The sequence below is a fragment of the Cucumis sativus genome, chromosome 7 (assembly GCF_000004075.3).
Source record: "Cucumis sativus cultivar 9930 chromosome 7, Cucumber_9930_V3, whole genome shotgun sequence".
Classification (NCBI taxonomy): Eukaryota; Viridiplantae; Streptophyta; class Magnoliopsida; order Cucurbitales; family Cucurbitaceae; genus Cucumis; species Cucumis sativus.
Window position 1 is genome coordinate 8477887 of NC_026661.2, and position 18595 is coordinate 8496481.

Below are 18595 nucleotides of genomic sequence, written 5' to 3' on the forward strand. Positions count from 1 at the left end.
TTTAAAATAGTAGACAGATTGTTAACTATAAGTCATCATAGTTGGAATATATGCTGTTATATGATACGTATGACAATGTACTATACTCTTTAAACAGTCAAAATAAGGAGTAAGCTTATCTCTACTAGTTCGTCATACTAACCCAGGATAGTATTAGAGTTATTTTTAAAAGAAAAATAAAGGTTTATTATGATATTGGAGAACATTCTAATTAATTACTCTTGTCCATCTTCAATCGAAGTAGTTAGCTTTTCTATTTAGCTTCCCTTCATACTAAACTTTATATAAAATGCATATTCAAATAGATAGATATACCTAATGCATATTCAAGTAGATAGATATACCTATCTGTCATATAGATCAAATGAAATTCCAAGTTTCGTTAAATAAAATTTAGAAATGAGAACCAACCTATTAAAATCTTTATAGGAACTAAATGAAATTCAAACGGAATAAAATGTAACTGGAAATGATGGTTTGGAATGATATAAAAAGGAAAATGAATTCTTTTGCTTTAAAATATTATGAATGACAATGTAAGAGATATTATATAGAAAGGAGAGAAAACAGCAGCAAAGGAATCCCAAGAGAGTGATATACTTCCACCATTCTGAATTTCACATGTAGAGTTCTAATTCAAAAGAAAAGAGGAAAAGAGAAAAAAGAGAAAAAGAGAAGAGAGAGAGTGGTAGATTCAAAGCAAAATCCCATTGAAAAGGGCACAGCGCAGCCCCTCAGACAAACAGACTAGAAATCATAATCCAATAATTGAACACAACATACGCCTACAAAAGCTACATTCCTGCCTCTCAATCCCTCTCTCTCCTTGGAAGTCTCTGCCTTCTTCACATCCAACAACCAAAACTCAGCTTTGCTCCTGGCCATTTCTACTTGGCCTTTCCATCTTGGCACCTGCTTCTTCCCTTTATTTTCGCGATTCAATATCTAATCGAAAGCTTAAACTTAACTAATTAATACATCAATTAATCTTCTCAAAATATCACCTACCCATGTACTATAAATAGAGATACAAATATTCAAACATTCCTCAAAGAGCTACCTGACAGGTCTCGTTGGCGAAGCATTGGAGATTGACTTTTTCCCCCCTTCCTTTTTACTTTCTTTTCTTTTCATTTTTCTTTTCCTTCCTTTTCTTTTGGCAATGAGTAGTGAAAACTGTAATGCCAGAGCAATGAACTCCTCCATCGCCTTGCTGCAGGAAAGATTTAGACAATTGCAGAAAGCTAAGGAGTTGAGAGAGCAGAAAGAATTTCGAAGAATGTCGTCTGAGTCCATACAGGCCAATACAGCAGTGTGCTCAGAGCAAACGGGGCTATATTTCCATTCTGAACTAGTTCTTCCACCTAGGTCACCACTCCAAGGCTCTTCATACCTTCAGCCAGTCTTGGAAAGCAGAAAATCTCATCTTCAAGTCACGGATAATCTTACTTTATCAGACGTGGGGTCAAGAGAAAAAGTCATGCACAGAACAAACTGTGTTGATGATTCAAATATTGACACCTCTCTTCATCTGTGAAATATTATAACGTTAGTTTATTGTTTGTTGATGCTTTTTCCCGCGTTTTCAATTTAATCCTTCACCTTCTATATGGTGTTGTAAGAATGAGGGAACAAAAATGAGTTATGCTCACTAATTTCTATCACTACTATGATCATCATTTTGATGCTCTCTAGAGAGGCTATCGTCAACTCCCTCTGATGATAATAAATTATCATTTTCTACACTACCAGACTCGTCGTTACTGCTCCATTTCTTCTTCATCACTTTTGGGACAAGATGAGCCACTTCACCATTATCATCATTCACCCTTTCAAACCGAACAGCGCTAACCTTTCTAGCATTTCCTGCTAATATCTGCACAAAAGTCCAACAAATCAACTACAATATTCTAGAGATTAAAGAAACTGAACAAGACAGCGTAAAACTGCTGAAAAGCGTGTTAATATTTGGTGGAGAAACAAACTTTTTTCAAGGATGACAGGAAAATGAACTGACATATATCATATTGTGATATTTTTCTTTTCTTTTTTTTTTATTCTTTTAGAAACAAACATTTGATCGAGAATTGAAGCAAAACAATGAACAGCAAGAATGTATACCGACTGAAGACACTCTTGGTTCTAGTTTCTACTAATCAAAATGTTAAACAACCTATAATCAGGCTTAATACTAAAATCCAAATCTCAAGGTTAAGCAACCGTATTGCAGACATAGGGGGCAGTTTATTGCAGTTCAAGAATAACAGATATAAAAGAGACACGTGTCATCCTATGAAAACTTAATTTACAGAATAATGTGCTTCTATAATGCATTATTCTGCACATCAAATAATAGATTCATGATCTGTATATACATTATAACACATACAATAACCAACTAGTGGCAGATGAAAAATATGTATAAATTGAAATGATAGGTTGAACGATTATTTAATGTTTTTTGGTACTTAACCAACCAATTATACCAAATAGAATCGTAGACAACACAGAAATAAAATCATACCTCAATATTGAATATTAAGTGTCTTTCCTTTTGATTCTTGTTTTCAGGATTGGACTCTTCTTCATCATCTTCCTTTTCAAGGACCACTTTAACACTTTCACCCGTCCTTGGAATATATCCAAAAGCCTCACAAACAAAACCCGACACCGTCTCATATTGATGACCCTTAGGTGACAAGAAGTAATATGGAAGAAATAAGTTATCAGCATTCAAAGTACAACTTTAAAAATATACAAACGAACAGATGTAGATTTGTAAATAGAATCAGAGATACATGTGGCTGTAAAGAACATAACCTGTACATATTTGGGCTGTAAAGAACATAACCTGTACATATTTAGGCTGTAAAGAACATAACCTGTACATATTTAGGATGTAAAGAACATAAACTTAACATATTTAGACATGAACTAATGGTTATGAGACTATTCTTGTTTTTTCCCTTTGGTTAAGAGACAAAATTTCAATCAATTGGGCATAAATACAGACAACTGAAGGTGACTATTCTTCAAGAATCAAGACAATAAATTAAAACCCAAGTAACTGAATGGGTTTTAGTATAACACAGTCAAATTCATCCAGCTGAACTATAAGTTGAAACAGATACAAAAATGTTCAAGGAGTTTAAAAGGATTCTTAGGTGCCACCAAACTCTGTTCTGACAGTTTCCTTCTGGTGTTTTTATGATGTTCCATCTCTCTATTTGCTTTAAATGTAACTTTTCAAATGTCAGAAATAAGAAATATTTTTGGTGCTCATTTGCTTACAAACATTGTTCTTTACTACTCGTCATCCAATCAACACTCACCCTCCCAAAATCAGTTAATACAATAATATTTGGAATCACAGTTCCCTATGATAACATGGGTTTTTGTTGCCTTTGATCCATTTATTCAATACTTCTAACTGGATCCAGAGAATAAAATCTACACCCTCCGAATTGCTATTACCTTAGCAGCAACGTACTGATTTCTTCAGTCGGTTGGTTGGAAGCTGCTGATTTCTTCTTTTGGTTTGGGAATTTTGTCAATCCCTTTTAGTTGGCTCTTCATAATTTCAAGTTCAATCTTTGTGAGATGATGCGATTGGGGGGTGGGGGGGGGGGGGTGTTCTTTGAGTTGAAGCCATTTAGAATATGTGTTCAATTGGAATGTTTTTAATTCTTCAAAGTTTTAGTATTTAATGATGGAATTTGGTTCTGGCCTTGTACTAGCAAGTTTGTAGTCCTTATTTTGTTTCCAAGTTCACTCATCTGCTTTGAGAATTAAACACTATCGCTATATCAATGAATAGTTTTTCTTTTTCTTTTTTTATATCTGTGGACAATTTATTCGCACCTCAACTAATCTTATGGGACAACTCACCTGACCCTACAACATTTGGGTTTTAAGGAAACTCGTAGAAAATTATATTTTAGGTTGGTGGCCACCATGGATTGAGTCCATGTTAGTTAGTGAGACTATCTTCTTTTCTACCACTAGGCCAACCCATGATTGTTATTATATCAATGAATAGTCATGTTTCCGTTTCAAAAAAAACTTAGCAGCAACATACTGAAAATCTAGAACATTTGTAAGTTTATCTTCCCCGTGATTTCATCATGGCTTCTACTTTCTGTCAAGTTTCAATCTGTGTCATCCTATTTCCACGTGTGAGTTCCTCTTCCTGCTTAAACAAGGAGCCCCTTGAAAATTATTTATAGTAGCCTTTTTTTCACTTTTAAGAAATTCACAGTAATAGCCACTCTGTAGGAAGTATGTGAAGACAAATCATAAGAGTTTTTAGGATGAATAGACCTTGAGAAAGGTCGGAATATCATTGAGTTCAATGTCTGCTCGTGAACCTCTGCTGGATTTTTCTGTAATTCAACTATTGTTTTCCATCAACTGGAGACATTTTTCATAATCTCTATAGACTTGGGTCTGGGCAATACCTAGAGGATCCTCTTTTACATCGTTCAAGCATTTTGCTGATTAAATTTAAGATATAATTACTTACCTAAGAACTGACAGAAATGGAAGTATGTACATGTGTGTGTTTCGACTTATGTGTAGTTTTAAGAAATTCTCTTGCTGAAAAGCTCAAGGTGGCTGGAGATGTTGACAAGTAATCAAGTTTACTTTGTTGCTAAATATTTGATTCTAAATTGCCTAGGGCAGCGGTAATAAAGCTCAGAACAGAACAAGGCCCACCAACATTTCAATTGAAAAATTAGTATCTTAAGAGGATTTTAAAAATGAAATAAAAGTATACTACCTCTGGCATTTTGATATTTAGATCTTCAGAGAGCTGATCGATTGCAGTATTGGCATCCACGTCATATACTCCATCTGCTCGCATCACAATATAGCCAGTTTTTTTCTGGATCTCCTCCTATAGGTTTTTCAAAATGAAAAACAGAAGAATCATTAAAAAAAAAACTAACATGCGTGCATGAACGATATGGTAATGCTTATACCCTTTTAGTATAAATAAGATTTAAGAATATAATAGCACTAAATAACATGAACGTGGATGTTTTCTATAGCAAAGCATCAATTGTCAGTATCAAAAAGCAAACTCAAGAAAATAAAGTGAAGTACATATTCAGTGTAAAGAAAAATGGAAGAGGCATTTACCTTCGAATCATTTTCGTCGAAGATTTCACCAACAATTTCCTCAACCACATCTTCCAAGGTTACTATCTGATACCATTGAAAAAGTAAAAATGAAATTTCAGTAAAAATAACGGATATTGTGAGTTTATATTATGAGTACTGGAACTTAGTCATGCAACTTTCAACTGCCAAGTTTCTTCTATCATAATTTACAAAAAAAATGGAAGAGACCAACGCCCACAACAATGTTTTGAATCTAACAATATCTCAAACCTCCTTTGCAGACCTCTCCACACCCTCAAAAATTAAAAGTTCAACTACGCCTCCAAAAATACAAGTTTGCAAAAGGATTCTACCTTTATCCCAAAAGAGACAATTCAAGACCATTTCCACAACACAAAAACCACAAGCCTCTGTACACATTACTCGCATATTACTGAAAAGCTAGAGACAGGCTCCTGACTACTACTACCCTCGTAAACATTAGTTGAGAGAACTAGTTTTATGCAGTATATCAGACTCCTAACTACCCAAAGATAAAGCTCCTAGGTGAAAGTATATGATTTGGAATCTATTTCCTTGTCAAAATCTTAATAATTCGAGAACTGCTGAATGGGTCTCTCTTTTTATCTCCTATCATCTATCATGATACACGACCACAATGATACTTGTTCTTGGCCTCTTGATCCCTCCAATTATTTTGCAGTCAAGTCTCTCATGACTGCTTTAATGAACAACCCCGATTGTCCTACCAGCTCTCTTTATAAGGTGATTTGGTCAGATTCCTATACCAAGATGATCAAAATATTTAGCTTCATCTTAGAGCTATTAACACAGCAGATAAACTTTATAGACATTTTTTAAAATATAAATAAAGACAATTTCATTGAGAGATAACAAAAAACTAACAAGGGTGGCAAAAGCCAAGCCCCGAGAAAATCACATTACAAGAAAGAATCCCAACTAAGGTTAATTCTCCCAAGGAATAATTACAAAACGGTTTCGATAACAAAGCCCAAGGTGAAACGTGATAACGAATGAGAGACCAAGATCCTTAGACTCCCTCTCCACACCTCTAAAGATCCTATTTTCCGTTCTCCACATAAAAACCACAAGATCACACAAATGCTAGCACTCCAAAGAAATTCACCTTTCTCTCCACGACCGAATTAAGAAGGTATTCTTCAATCAAATTACCTACTGCTCTGGGGTAAGCAATTTCCCTACCAAACGTCTAAGCAAAGTAATCTTAGATAGTACTCGCATAGTCACAACTCCAGAGGATATGGTCCAAATCTTCCGCTGCCTTATAACAGATACACATACCTCAAGCAACCCCGCATCCACATTCTCCATTTATACCCAAAACCCTTCATTTCCAATTCCTTATCTAAAAGTTCCAGTCAACACAGTCGTAGACCTTTTCAAAGTCAAATCTTAAAGAGCACACCTTTTTTCTTCCTAACTCTATAGTAGTCCTCAGTGACTTCATTTGCGAGAAGTGATTGGTCCAAAATTTGTTTTCCAGACAAAAAAGTCCCTTGAGTGTTAGAGACAGTCGACAGAAGCACCCTTCGAATCTAGTTAGCCAAAACTTTGGCCAGAATTTTGTTGAGGCTGGTAATTAGACTGATGGGTCTAAAGTTTTCAACGTCGTTCACTTTTTCCTTCTTAGGAATCAGACAAACAACGTTTCAGAAATGGCCTAATTTAGGATGTCCCTTTCATGAAATTCTCTAAAGACTTTTAACAAATCATCTTTGATCCGATACCAGTTTTCTTGGTAAAAAGCTATAGAGAACCCATCAGGACCTAAAGACTTAGATTTATCACAACCGAACATTGACGTTTTTATCTCCTCCAAAGAGAATGGATCAGTTAATCTTTCCATTTCTAGCTTTGAGATAGAATTCCACTCAATTACTTGCACAAATGGTCTAGAATGGACATGTGGTGTGTACAACCAGAAAAAAAACGAAGTGACTTGCTCTTTAATGCTTTTATCGTCCCTTGTATTCTCTCCTAACTCATTCTTCAGAGGACCAATCCTGTTTCTACTATTTTGACTGCTAACCAAGCGGTGAAAAAGCAAAGTGTTTCCATCTCCATCCTTAGACCATTCCACCTTAACTCTTTGCCTCCAACTACAATCTTCCTTTCAAATCACCTCAGCAAGATTGGTCTTGGGGGAGTTTATTTGAGCCTTCAAGTTTTCCTCCAACCTATCCTCTAGATCCAAGCGTCTAACTCTTTAATTTTTTCTGGGATCTCCCTCTTTTGGATCCTGATGTCTCCAACGACTTCTTTATTCCACAGCTCTAATTTCTTTTGCAGATTTCTTAGCTTTCCCATAAAGCGAAAACCCTCCTGGTGTCCTTGCAAAGAAGTGTTCCACCACTAAGAGATTTGGTTTTTGAAGGATGGGTGGTGAAGCTACATATTTTCAAAGCGGAAAGGAGCAGGCCCCCATTTTTGGTTTCCAAAGGTGGAGGTGGTGATAGGCCAGTGGTCAGAAGTGACTCAAGGACCCAACATCTGTCTTACTTCTGCAAACAAATTAACCCAATTCACAGAGAGAAATTCTTCGTCGATCCTACTTTTTGCTCTTGAATTGGCCCAAGTAAACCGGATTCAGAAGAGGATCAACCCAATCGCCTCCCTCAATGATGCCGTTGAATTTTCAAGAAGATCTAGTTCTTCTTCCCTGCGATTCCCACTCAAATTGCAATCGAGTCATGTTAAAATCACTTGGTACACACCAGATAGGGCCACACAAACCAAAGAGATAATCCATCTCGTTTAAAAATTGATCCCTACCTTGAATTCTAGGAGGACAATACACACCCGTCACCCAAATGTTCTCACCATCCCTCCACCTGAATGAAATAGAGATAGAACAAGCACCCTTGATTACTTCTAAGGCGGTAGCACACGATTGTTCCACATCAAAAGAATACCTCCTGACTTCCCTATTGAATTCAGACTTTCCCAGTCCACTCTTCTAGATTTCCACAGGCCCCCAATGAACTGAAAATCAAAGTCACCCCCGTTAGTCTCCATTAAGATCACTATATCCAGATTCTCCTGCCTGAAAATTTCCTTAATTAATCTCCTTTTGTCCCAACCATTCAACCGTTTAACTTTAACATTTGGCAGAAGAGATGCCCAAAGCTTTAAAACCTTCTCTCTCATGATTATTAGAGCTTTAGAGATTTCAAAGTTCTCTTGCCATTTTATTCCCATCTTCCCCTCCTAACTTCTTACCACAAAATTTTTCTTCTTTACCACACGACTTGACCTCCTCAGCTGATACCCTTTCATCCATCCATTAGGAAGACTATCAAGGTTCTCGTATTCAGATAATTAGGAGGAAAGGACGAATTGTCTATTGAGTCAAAATCCTTTCACAGAACCCTATTAGATAAAGAGAAAAGGATTACCCTTGAACTCAACCCCCACCATGTTAGATCAAGAAGTAAACTCAGACCCCCCACATCTAAAGAGCAAATTGGCATGAAAGATAGCGCACCACGGGAATCGATGAAAGAATTCAAGAAATAATAATGGATAGGTTATGAAAGTTAATCTGAAGAATCACCCACCATTCACCAATAAAGGTCTAAGCCCAAGCCCTCCATACGAATAAAACAGACCCCAATTTCACTTAAATTTGTAAAACCCCTCAAGGAGTAAAGAGGCAAAGAAAGGGAAGAGGACTTTACCCGGCCTGTGAGTTCAGTTGCCATTTGCGTTGGACTTGACTTAGAAGAACGCCTTAAGAACTCACCCATTTTCGAATCTTTGGTAATTATGAGATTGAACAAGGATTTCTTTCAACTTCTTTCTCAACAAAGAGATTTTGATTTTGGAACAAACTTTCATTGGAATCACCAAACGCATCAGCCGGCGACAGACTTCAATCCAAACCAACAATGACAAGAACGAATCATCATCAGCTCACCACAGACGGGTCTGGTGTTTCGAATTCCACATCTTCTTGGGTAGGTCTTAGAAAACCTGAACTCCCCACCTCTTCGTAGTCCCAATTTGTTTATTCTACAGTTGAATAACTAATGTCTACCATCTTAGAGTCCATTTTTCTTCTCCAAGTGGGCAGACTCTTCTTTAATATAGTCGTGCTTGAAGATGAAAGCCCAAGTGTATGCTCTCCCTGAGAGATAGAATTAGGAAGGTTGATTTCGGTGATGGACTTGGTGGTAACTAGGGGTGAGCATGATAGACTGAAAAATTGAGCCGACCAACCAAACTGAAGTCAATTGGTCGGAAAACGAGAGAGGTCGGTCGGGGTCGGTCTCAGAAAGTTCCACATCGAGAAATTTTAAAAAAATATTTCAAAGAGTTAACCGACCGACCGTCATTTACTCATTGACGGTCGAGGTCAGTTTGAACATTTACTAAACTAACTATAGCCGGTTCAATGCTGATTTGATTAGAAAACTGAATCCAACTAATCGATGATCACCCCTAGTGGTAACAGCCTCATTAAAAGAGCTATTCAAGTATGGAGTCAAACTTTTGTTTATCTTCCGTTGGCTATTTGGCCCAATTTCATAAATTTTTAGCCCACTTTTTTCCTTCAAAATCTCATCTTCAAAATGTTATGCTTCCTCCACCAACCCACTTAGAGTAATCGGTTCCTTGTCATTCCCCACTAAAGGACCTTGTCTTCCACTTTTTTCTTCATTCCCCAAACTCTGGTAACCCAAGCTTTTTTTTTCTTTTGAAAAAGCCAACAACACCTCCAGGAAGTGAGCTGTACTTTTTCAAACAGGTTTCATCTGCCCATTCTCCAGTGTCTCCTCCCTTCTCTGCTCAGCTGTAATTCCAAACAGAAAAGAAAGTCCTTCAATGATGATTGAACATTCAAACGGAATGAATCCATCTGAATTTCCATGAGCTTGAAAATGAACTTCATCTCCTCCCAACGAATTTCGAAATCTGGTTCATTTGATTTCGTAAGGCCACCACACCATTTTGTCGTTCCCTTGATGAAGTTTGTCGTCCTCAAAAAAGGACGGATATCCATGACTGGATCCACCTTCCTAGAAATTTCCTTCTTCTTGTAGACAAGAAATTTAGATCCCATTCGTGTAATACTACTACGGCTGCTAAAATGCTAAATCACTTCTAACTAGGAGTTTAACTTCTTCCTCACAAGCTCAATGACAAACAGCTAGGTAATATATATCGCTTTCATCTTCGTGGTGTATAATATGCCCCGCTCATTCTAAAGATCTGATGCACCTTTTTCTTCATTTTTCCTTTGCTTCTAGTTACTGAGCCAATATTCTTGATGCTTTTGGTTGGTCTTTGGCTTTTCCGAACTCACCCTATGTTTTTCTTGACTTTGTTTTTCATGGACATCCTTTTCTTAGGAACAAGAAATCTTTTTGGCTAACTTCTAATTGAGTGTACTTTTGGCTCCTCTAGCTTGAACGGAATGACATCCAGGATTCTTCTTCCTCCAATAGTTTTATGGATTTTATTTTTTCTCAAGCTTTGTATTGGTGGAAACATTATTTTCATGTAATTTCACCTTTGGATAATTTGGAATTTTTACTTTTTTAATATTTATGAGTGTGTGTCAGCTTACATGCACCTCAACTAATTTCATAAGACAACCCGGCCCTACAACATTTAGGTGTCAAGGAAACTCGTAGAAAATTAATTTCTAGGTAGGTGACCACCATGGATTGAACCCATGACCTCTTAGTTAGTCATTGAGATTATGTTACCATTTTCACCACTAGGTCAACCCATGATGATCAATTTGGAGATTTTACTCTTTTATCATTCATCAATAAAATTGTTTCCTTCTCACAAAAAAAAAAAATAAACAAGGGCTGACTATTTTTAAATATAGCAAAATGAACCAAAATATTTACAAAATATAGCAAAATATCATAGTCTATCATAGATAGATTGTCATATTTTGCTCTATTTGTAAATATTTTCAAAAGTTTTGTCATTTAAAATAATTTTCCTTCGAAGTATTAATTTCTTAAATTTCTAGTTAAGATCTTAGTTTCAAATAGTAAAAGTCATTTCATAAGATAAAAACCAAGAAATGTTGAGTTTACATACTCCAACAGTGCCGCCATATTCGTTAAGCACAACAGCCATGTGAACTTTCCGGATACGAAACTCTCGGAGAAGATTCCATACAGACATTGAATCTGGAAAACCCATAAAACAACTTTGACATGAAAACACAGTGGTAATTAGGTAGACTGTGAATGTCACTGGAAAATGAAAGCAAAAAAATGTAAGTAATGAACACCCAACTTGTGATTAAACTAAAATATAATTTGCATATGTGTTCAAACTAAAAGTTTCACCAACTACATATGGTTAACCAATGCTGTGAAAGCACGAGCGCGCACACACATAATCTAGGCCAGCGCTAGACCGTTTATTCATAATTTATTCACAAATTTAGAATGATACAGAGACAATGACGTCCCTCGTTATATCCAAGCTGATGGCCGAAAAATAATTTTCTTCATAAAAATAACTTAGAAAAGAGGTCTGGCAGAGAAGAATGAGGAAATAGCAAGTTACTTATTGTGATTGGTTCAGAAATCTATTAAAAAGGTATTATTTTCCAACATCTGAATACCAAAATATCAGAAGAAAAAGTTCAGATCAAATATAGTTTTAATTCATAAATGGTGTAAGAGGCCACATCCAGCAACCATAAGGATACCTGTCCAAATATCGGAGGGACTGAAGCATAACTTTCTAGCCTATAAAATTTAGTAGGTACATACAATTAACGGGATGTTAAGGATGCCAACATTGGAATTTTAAGGCTACAAATGTGAAGTTGGAGAATCAGATGTCTGCATTTTCAATGCAAAGATGAGTTCCATAAGTATGTGCATAAGAAAGAAGCATTTAGCTTGTCGGAAAGAACCATGGAATTTGTTGCCTGTAAATAAGCTAGAAACACACATTACGTACTTATGTCAGCTTATCAAATTTACTGAAAAATGACGTGTTAAATTACCAGGCACAAAGTAAGCAGGTTTATGAGCCATATCCCCAGCCGTAGTGCTGTCTAGTACTTCACCCTTCAAAACCAAAAGTGTTTATAATTCTACACTGTGAACATGCAATTGCAACTATGATAGATGGCTGAAGTGAGAGAAACTACTCAACCTTCTGTACAAAATCCAGCAAATCCATTGCATATGCAATCCCAACAATGTTATCTATCCGCTGCTCGAAAACAGGCACCCTAGAAAAATAATCAACTAGTTATAAATTAGAATACCCAAAAAAAGTTCAGTTCATTTTCAAATAAAAGAAATACAAGATTTGCAGGTACTTCTGGGAGACATAAGAGACCATTAAATAAACTGAGATTAGTTTTCCTTGCTTCTGCATTTTTCACTTTTGCGTTCTACATAGGCCATGACAAATAAAACTACATTTGAGTGTGTGCATGTATACAAACCACAATTTGTGGGGAAAGGCCATCAAAGACTTAGTTCAAAAACTTAATGTACCTTGAGTACTGATGAGTAACCCACAAATTGTGGAAGTCCACCAGTGTGGCACTGCCATCTATTGCAACCACATCAATAAGAGGTGTCATCACCTCTCTCACATGTGTATCTTTTATCTCAAGAACATTCTCAATCATATCCTGTAGTGAAACCATCATGACAAACCATTTTACACAGATAACCCAAAAAAGTATCAATTACAACTTAAGGCAAATCCAGACAATCAATAAGTCAAAAAAAGCAACAATGAAGCAAGGAAAACTCTCCCAGATACATGCTATAGAGAACACAATGCACCATGAATGTTCACAATCTGCCAAGTCAGAAAACTGGAGTAGATTTGGCTGGACATACAAACTAAAAGAAAAAAATAGAACTCAAGAGGCAACTTCTGTTCTTGAAATTTATCAGATATTCAAAGAATTCATGACAAAGTCCATTCGACAGGATTAAAATGACCTTAGCAATTAGCATAGTCGAGCTAATTAATAATAAAGATTAAATTGTCCGTCAAAAAGTGCCAATTTCTGACATCTGATTGCTCTTATGCTTCCACTAAACCAAATTTTATAATTCACGGAGATTAAGTGATAATGCAATATCTCCTCGTTTTTTCCCCTGTATAATTTCCTTTCTTATGGTTAGCAGAGAAAGAAAGAAAGAATGGGAAGCCGGGGGTGGGAGAACAAACCACAACCTCAGTATTGTCACATTTCAATTCAATTTTAGATGTTCATCAGTAATGAAATTGAAGTTTGAGATACAATAATAAAGCCATTGAGGTTTCTGAAATAGTTTGTATCATGTTAAGAGGAGAAAGAAAGACAATCTTGCAGTATACTATCTCAAAGACCATCTAGATATTCAAATTCAAATGTGCTGTCAACACAATGCAGCATTCTAAGATTTACTTCAAGATTCAAGCTCGAGAGTTTTACCAATAAAACAATGTCCTAGGAAGCCTATCCATTACCTGCTCTTCCTCCTCTATGGCCCCACTCAGTTCTGCCCCTCGCAACATCAATTTTAATTCCTCCTCAGTTACAAATGGCTCACTAACACATTAAGACAAGAAAGTAGCACTAAAATGAAGCATTTTCAACGACCAGAACAAAGAAGAAATAAGAGCTTCATAAACTTCATGCAACTACAGGCTTAGAATGGAACAGTGATCAGAAGCCTCCAAGTAATTAAAACATTGATATTTCAGAACTTACCTTCTCCCTTTCATACCAATCATTTTAAGCATCCCCATTGATAGGTATGTGACAATTCTTCCCACTGGGTAAAGTATCACAGAAAGCCATGCAACTGGTCTGACCTACAGGCAATAAAATCAATGCAGTTCATAGAACAAAAATAATGTCGTAATGTCTAACTTATAAGTATGAATAAGCATCCAACAAAGAAATCTCTAATAGAAAGTTTGGTGATGCAATAAGCAGAAGTAACTTACCACAACCCTAGCAACCTCTGTAGCATTATGCACAGCAATACTTTTTGGAGTGAGCTCAGTGAGAAGCAAAATGGCAACCTAGCAACATTAAGGAGGTATAATTGGAGTCTATTTCCACTGAACTTTAGCAACAAACAAAATTTTCAATTCTCTATCATGTACATTATAGAGATATAGGAGATACATCATTATGGTTTGTATACTTAAACTTGTTATGAGAAAGAGTAAAAAATAAAACAAAGGTAGCACTTAAATCTCACAAGTGCAGTCAATTTACTTAAGTGATTGCATAGATTCGGGAGATATGAAGGGATAACAGATATCTTTTTTTTTTTTAATAACAGTCAATCTCACTCCTTGATCACTTGATGATAAGCAAACCTCAAATGGGTTTGTGCTATAAAAGTTATTGTTTCTGATAGTTTTTATATGAAGAGGACACCCAAAATACAAAATAGAAAAGAAATATGGAAGACACAGATGAAACTATCCAAACACCTTGTCAATGCTATCAGTCGTACAAATCTTAACTCCCATCCACATCAGTCACACAAAGAACTTCACTTTTTTGGGATCGTAACCTTCCAAAAAGGAAAAACATAGGCAACCTATTTGGGTTCTTCTCACTAAAAATCTAATAATACCTCTCCAACAAAATTCCACTAGGCATAGCTTTAATTTTGTTCATCTGTATTATTTTTGTCTTTCCCCTAAGCCTTTGACAACACAACAATCGTTTAATATTACCTTCATTTGCTTAGGTAACCAAATACCCAATACATGAAACTACTGTAGAATTAGAATCAAAATCTCCAAACAAAGGAGAAATGAAAAACGGATTCAATTCTTCCACTTCCAAGTTTCAATACTCATGTTTGGATATCTCCTTTAAATTTTTCTAGTCATGCTTAAGCCTTCCAAACATAAGGGCTATTTCGCAGCTTAATCTGTTTTTTAATGGTTTCCAAGAACTGCGATTAGGTGGCTCGTAATCTCAACAGTATTTCACTTAAAATTGTGTTAATTATAAGAACCAAAGAGAAAAAAGAAGGTAAAGAAACTTCTCTTACAGAGACATATGACCAGACACGTGACTTATTTGTTTCCTAAGTAGAAAACAATTGTCTAAAAATCCACACACTCCCCATCTTCTTTTTGGTCCTTTACCCTTCCAAAATAATAAGACTTTTTTTTTCAATATCCTACCAGGTTCTAGTATTTGTTGGCTTAAAGAACATCCTCAAGGAATGTAAGGCACCACCACCACCTTACTTGAACAAGAATTTGAGTTCTAAAGAATGTAAGGCACCACCATTTTCGATCTTTTTTTTTTGAGTTTATACACACCCCAATTAAGAAGTTAAAGAGTTGTTTGAAATTCTTGAGTACCACATTCCACTAGGTTTCTTGCCAACACAACATGACACATACATTTTTCACAATACTCAAGTTCATGTACATACAAATCACACATGTAGTGAGGGAAAGGTAGGTAAGTGGGTATGTTTATCAGTAAATCAATTTCCAGACAATCAAGATTGGGCAATCACACATACAGTCATCACTCCAGTTGCTGCGCTAACACCAGCTTCCCCAAAGATTGCAGTTGCAGCTTCAGTGACTAATGCAGTTGCCCCAATATTTACCACACTAAGTACATCAGCAGAATCTAAGATGAGAAAGAAAGAAGCTGATAAAACTGGTTGAATTTGTTGTGACAAATATGAAAAGAGTATTACGTTGTGCCAATAAGTATGGTTGTGAGAAATCTTGTAACATCAGTACGAAGCATTTTGAAGACGCCATCTTCAGGTTCCTTTTCAGCCAATTCACGTACCTGATATGGTATTAAAAGTAATATTAAAAAAAATAAAAATAAAAGAAGAGAGAGAAAGAGAGCCATTAACTTATACATTTGTTAAAATCACTACAATTAGAAAAAGGAAATTAAAATGTCAAAACAGAACACCCAAACTCTTGGCAGATGAGCTTGACTCTTGCTTCCTAACGGGTAGGACTGCCCTTAAAGACGTGCCAACAGACGAGACTCTTGAGTACTAAGGAGTCTAGTTTCAACCCACTATCAATCTCTGATACTGACTCACATCTGCTCTGCCAAACTGGCACTCTTAACACATCTGTGAAGTCTTTAATTCAACCCCCAGGTTCCCTAAAAGTGCCCATGTCTAATAATCATAGATGTAAAATTTTATCCATGAATGTCCAGAATTAGGATGGAGTTAGTCAATCGATAACAATTTCCCAACCGCTTCTCTTCTACTGAAAACCATTTTCCATAGAGTTATATCCAACACAAATTTCAACTCGTGAGGTTATATGCTTCACAAAACTTCCGTTAATCAAGTTAGATAACGTCTTCTTCATCTAAATGAGCAACAACATCTTGTTTCATATAGGCAACATCTTGTTACAGATAGAAAGTTATGTTCCACATTTAACAACACCAACGAATAATTTGCCAATCCAGTAAAGAAAGCATGAAGGCACTCAGTAATTTCTGAGAACAAGAAGTTGGCATGTATCATCAAGATGTTATACACTCAAACTCATTTGTGAATTCAGTTTAAAGCCATTTTGAACTTTAGATTGAAAATCACATTTAAACCGGAGAACAAGCGTCTACATCTATACACAAGTTTAGTTTGTGTATTGGTGATAAGTTACATGCAATAGATGAATGTAATTGATAAACAAAAGAAGCGATTGCATATGTACATCAAATTATTCAATCTCAAAACAGGCGTGTTCTATAAATCTATCAAAGAAATAAAAATAAATGGGCTGCGTCAACTAGATTACCTTCCAAGGCCAAAGTGTGGTTATTGAAGTCTCAGCCATAGAAAAAAACGCTGAGAGTCCCAAAAGCAAAGCCAAAATCAAACCCTGCTCCTTGAAAATCTTAAGGACCAGCAACGCCTTTGGCCACGCATTTCTAAACGCCAATATCCCCTGCCCAGCAATATCCTTACTGAGACTAACCACACCCTCTGTTGCCAAGACATTTTTACAGCCAACAACCAGCACACCGTAGACAATTGCAGTGAAAAGAATCCCACGCTTTGCTATTTCTCTAACAAAATCCCGATTCAGTTCAGGAACACCAGGGCAGTTCGAGCTCTCACTAACCCCGCATCCCAAACGAGCTCCATTTGCAAACACATCAGTTTCTTCATAAATCGTACACATAACGCTTCCAGAACTCCGAAATTGAACACAAGTCGACGAATAAAGACTAGGGTACCGATTGTTATTCCGAAAATTCCTTACCGGTACAGCCTTATATCGACAGCAATGCAGAAGAGAAAACGGTTTCGCGCCAAGAGAGAAGGCGGACGAACCCAGGGTCGAAGACTGTAGCGCCATGAACAAAATTTTCAATGACCCAGGACCCAAAATTCAATGCAGAATGCAAATGAGATCGAAATAGAGATCAATTCAAATGTAACGTAAAAGGGGATTTGGCTGCTCCTTTCTTCTTCTTCTTCTACTTCTTCTTCTTCTTCTTCTGCTGCTGCTGCTGCTGCTGGAACAGGGAATAGAAGGGAGAAGAAAAAGGAAGCTAAAGAGGAGGTAGAATTGATCCTAAGCTGGAGCCATGGTTGAATTTGGAGTTGGTAGCCTTAGAGGCGTAAGAAGGAGGCTGGTTTCTTCATAAACATGTCAATGGTAATGGGTGCAAGCAAAGATAAATTGAGAAAATGTCTGATGCCCTGAAGAAGATGGGTCCAATGGCCATTTGTTTTGTTGTGCAGGGGCTTTTTGCATTTCTCGTTTTTGGAAAATTTGCTCAAAAATTGCTCTCTTTTGTGTTTTGAATTCATTCTTTACTGAAATTATCGCCTAACTAACTTGTATTAGAGACTCAAAATAAAAAAAGTCTCATTTTTTTAACTATGTGAATTCACTCTTTTGACTGCGTCATGTGTGAGTAAAGTTATGAACTTGTCCTTCGTGAAAGAACGTAGGTATGATTTGCTACGGGTTTAGGGTTTTCTTAACGAGTGATGACATTTTTCGAATGGCTCTTTTATTATCTAAATTATCATTTTAAATCTCACTATAGTAGAATATATCGCCAAATCTCTCTCAATTAGATTATATTCCTAAATACTTTATTGTTGTGAGTTCATTAAATGAGTATGTAGTCACATTTGAACTAGGAGGGGATATTAATGGATTGATGAATATAAGGTCAGTCATGAATCTGCATATGTCAATGGATTATGAGGTAGAAGTTAGTATGAACAACGTAAATATCTTTGAGGCATAGGCTATTGGGATAAACACCCTACCTTGGGATCAATTATCTAACTATTATGTGAATCTAATTGAATTCTGATCAACAAAATTAATAATAATTAAATATGAACACATAATTTTAAGGTGAAAAAACCTCATCAATGGAAGGAGTAAAAAACCACAAACCAAAGTCCAAATCTCCACTATAATTAGTAATGGATACAAC

General features: G+C 36.2%; 1 protein-coding gene across 5 annotated transcripts; it reads right to left on the reverse strand.

The window, feature by feature from the left end:
• Positions 1 to 572: 572 nt before the first annotated feature.
• Positions 573 to 17919, reverse strand: LOC101212986 (putative DUF21 domain-containing protein At3g13070, chloroplastic). 5 transcript variants are annotated; one of them, XR_004218150.1, is made up of 15 exons: positions 16930 to 17908; positions 15849 to 15946; positions 15666 to 15759; positions 14110 to 14187; positions 13871 to 13974; positions 13627 to 13708; positions 12654 to 12793; positions 12304 to 12382; positions 12152 to 12215; positions 11227 to 11318; positions 5143 to 5208; positions 4781 to 4897; positions 2525 to 2689; positions 1061 to 1876; positions 573 to 945 (listed from the first exon to the last, which is right to left on the reverse strand). XR_004218150.1 is itself a non-coding variant. In XM_011653696.2 (14 exons), exons 1-14 carry the CDS (start codon positions 17491 to 17493, stop codon positions 1652 to 1654), a joined length of 1968 nt encoding a protein of 655 aa, XP_011651998.1. In that variant the 5' UTR covers positions 17494 to 17908; the 3' UTR covers positions 573 to 1651. The 5 variants fall into 5 exon arrangements, 4 of the variants coding, with proteins under 4 accessions (XP_011651998.1, XP_011651999.1, XP_031744541.1 ...); XM_011653696.2 differs by having other exon boundaries at positions 573 to 1876; XM_011653697.2 differs by having other exon boundaries at positions 573 to 1876; positions 15666 to 15778; positions 16930 to 17185.
• Between the last annotated feature and the right edge of the window lie 676 nt (positions 17920 to 18595).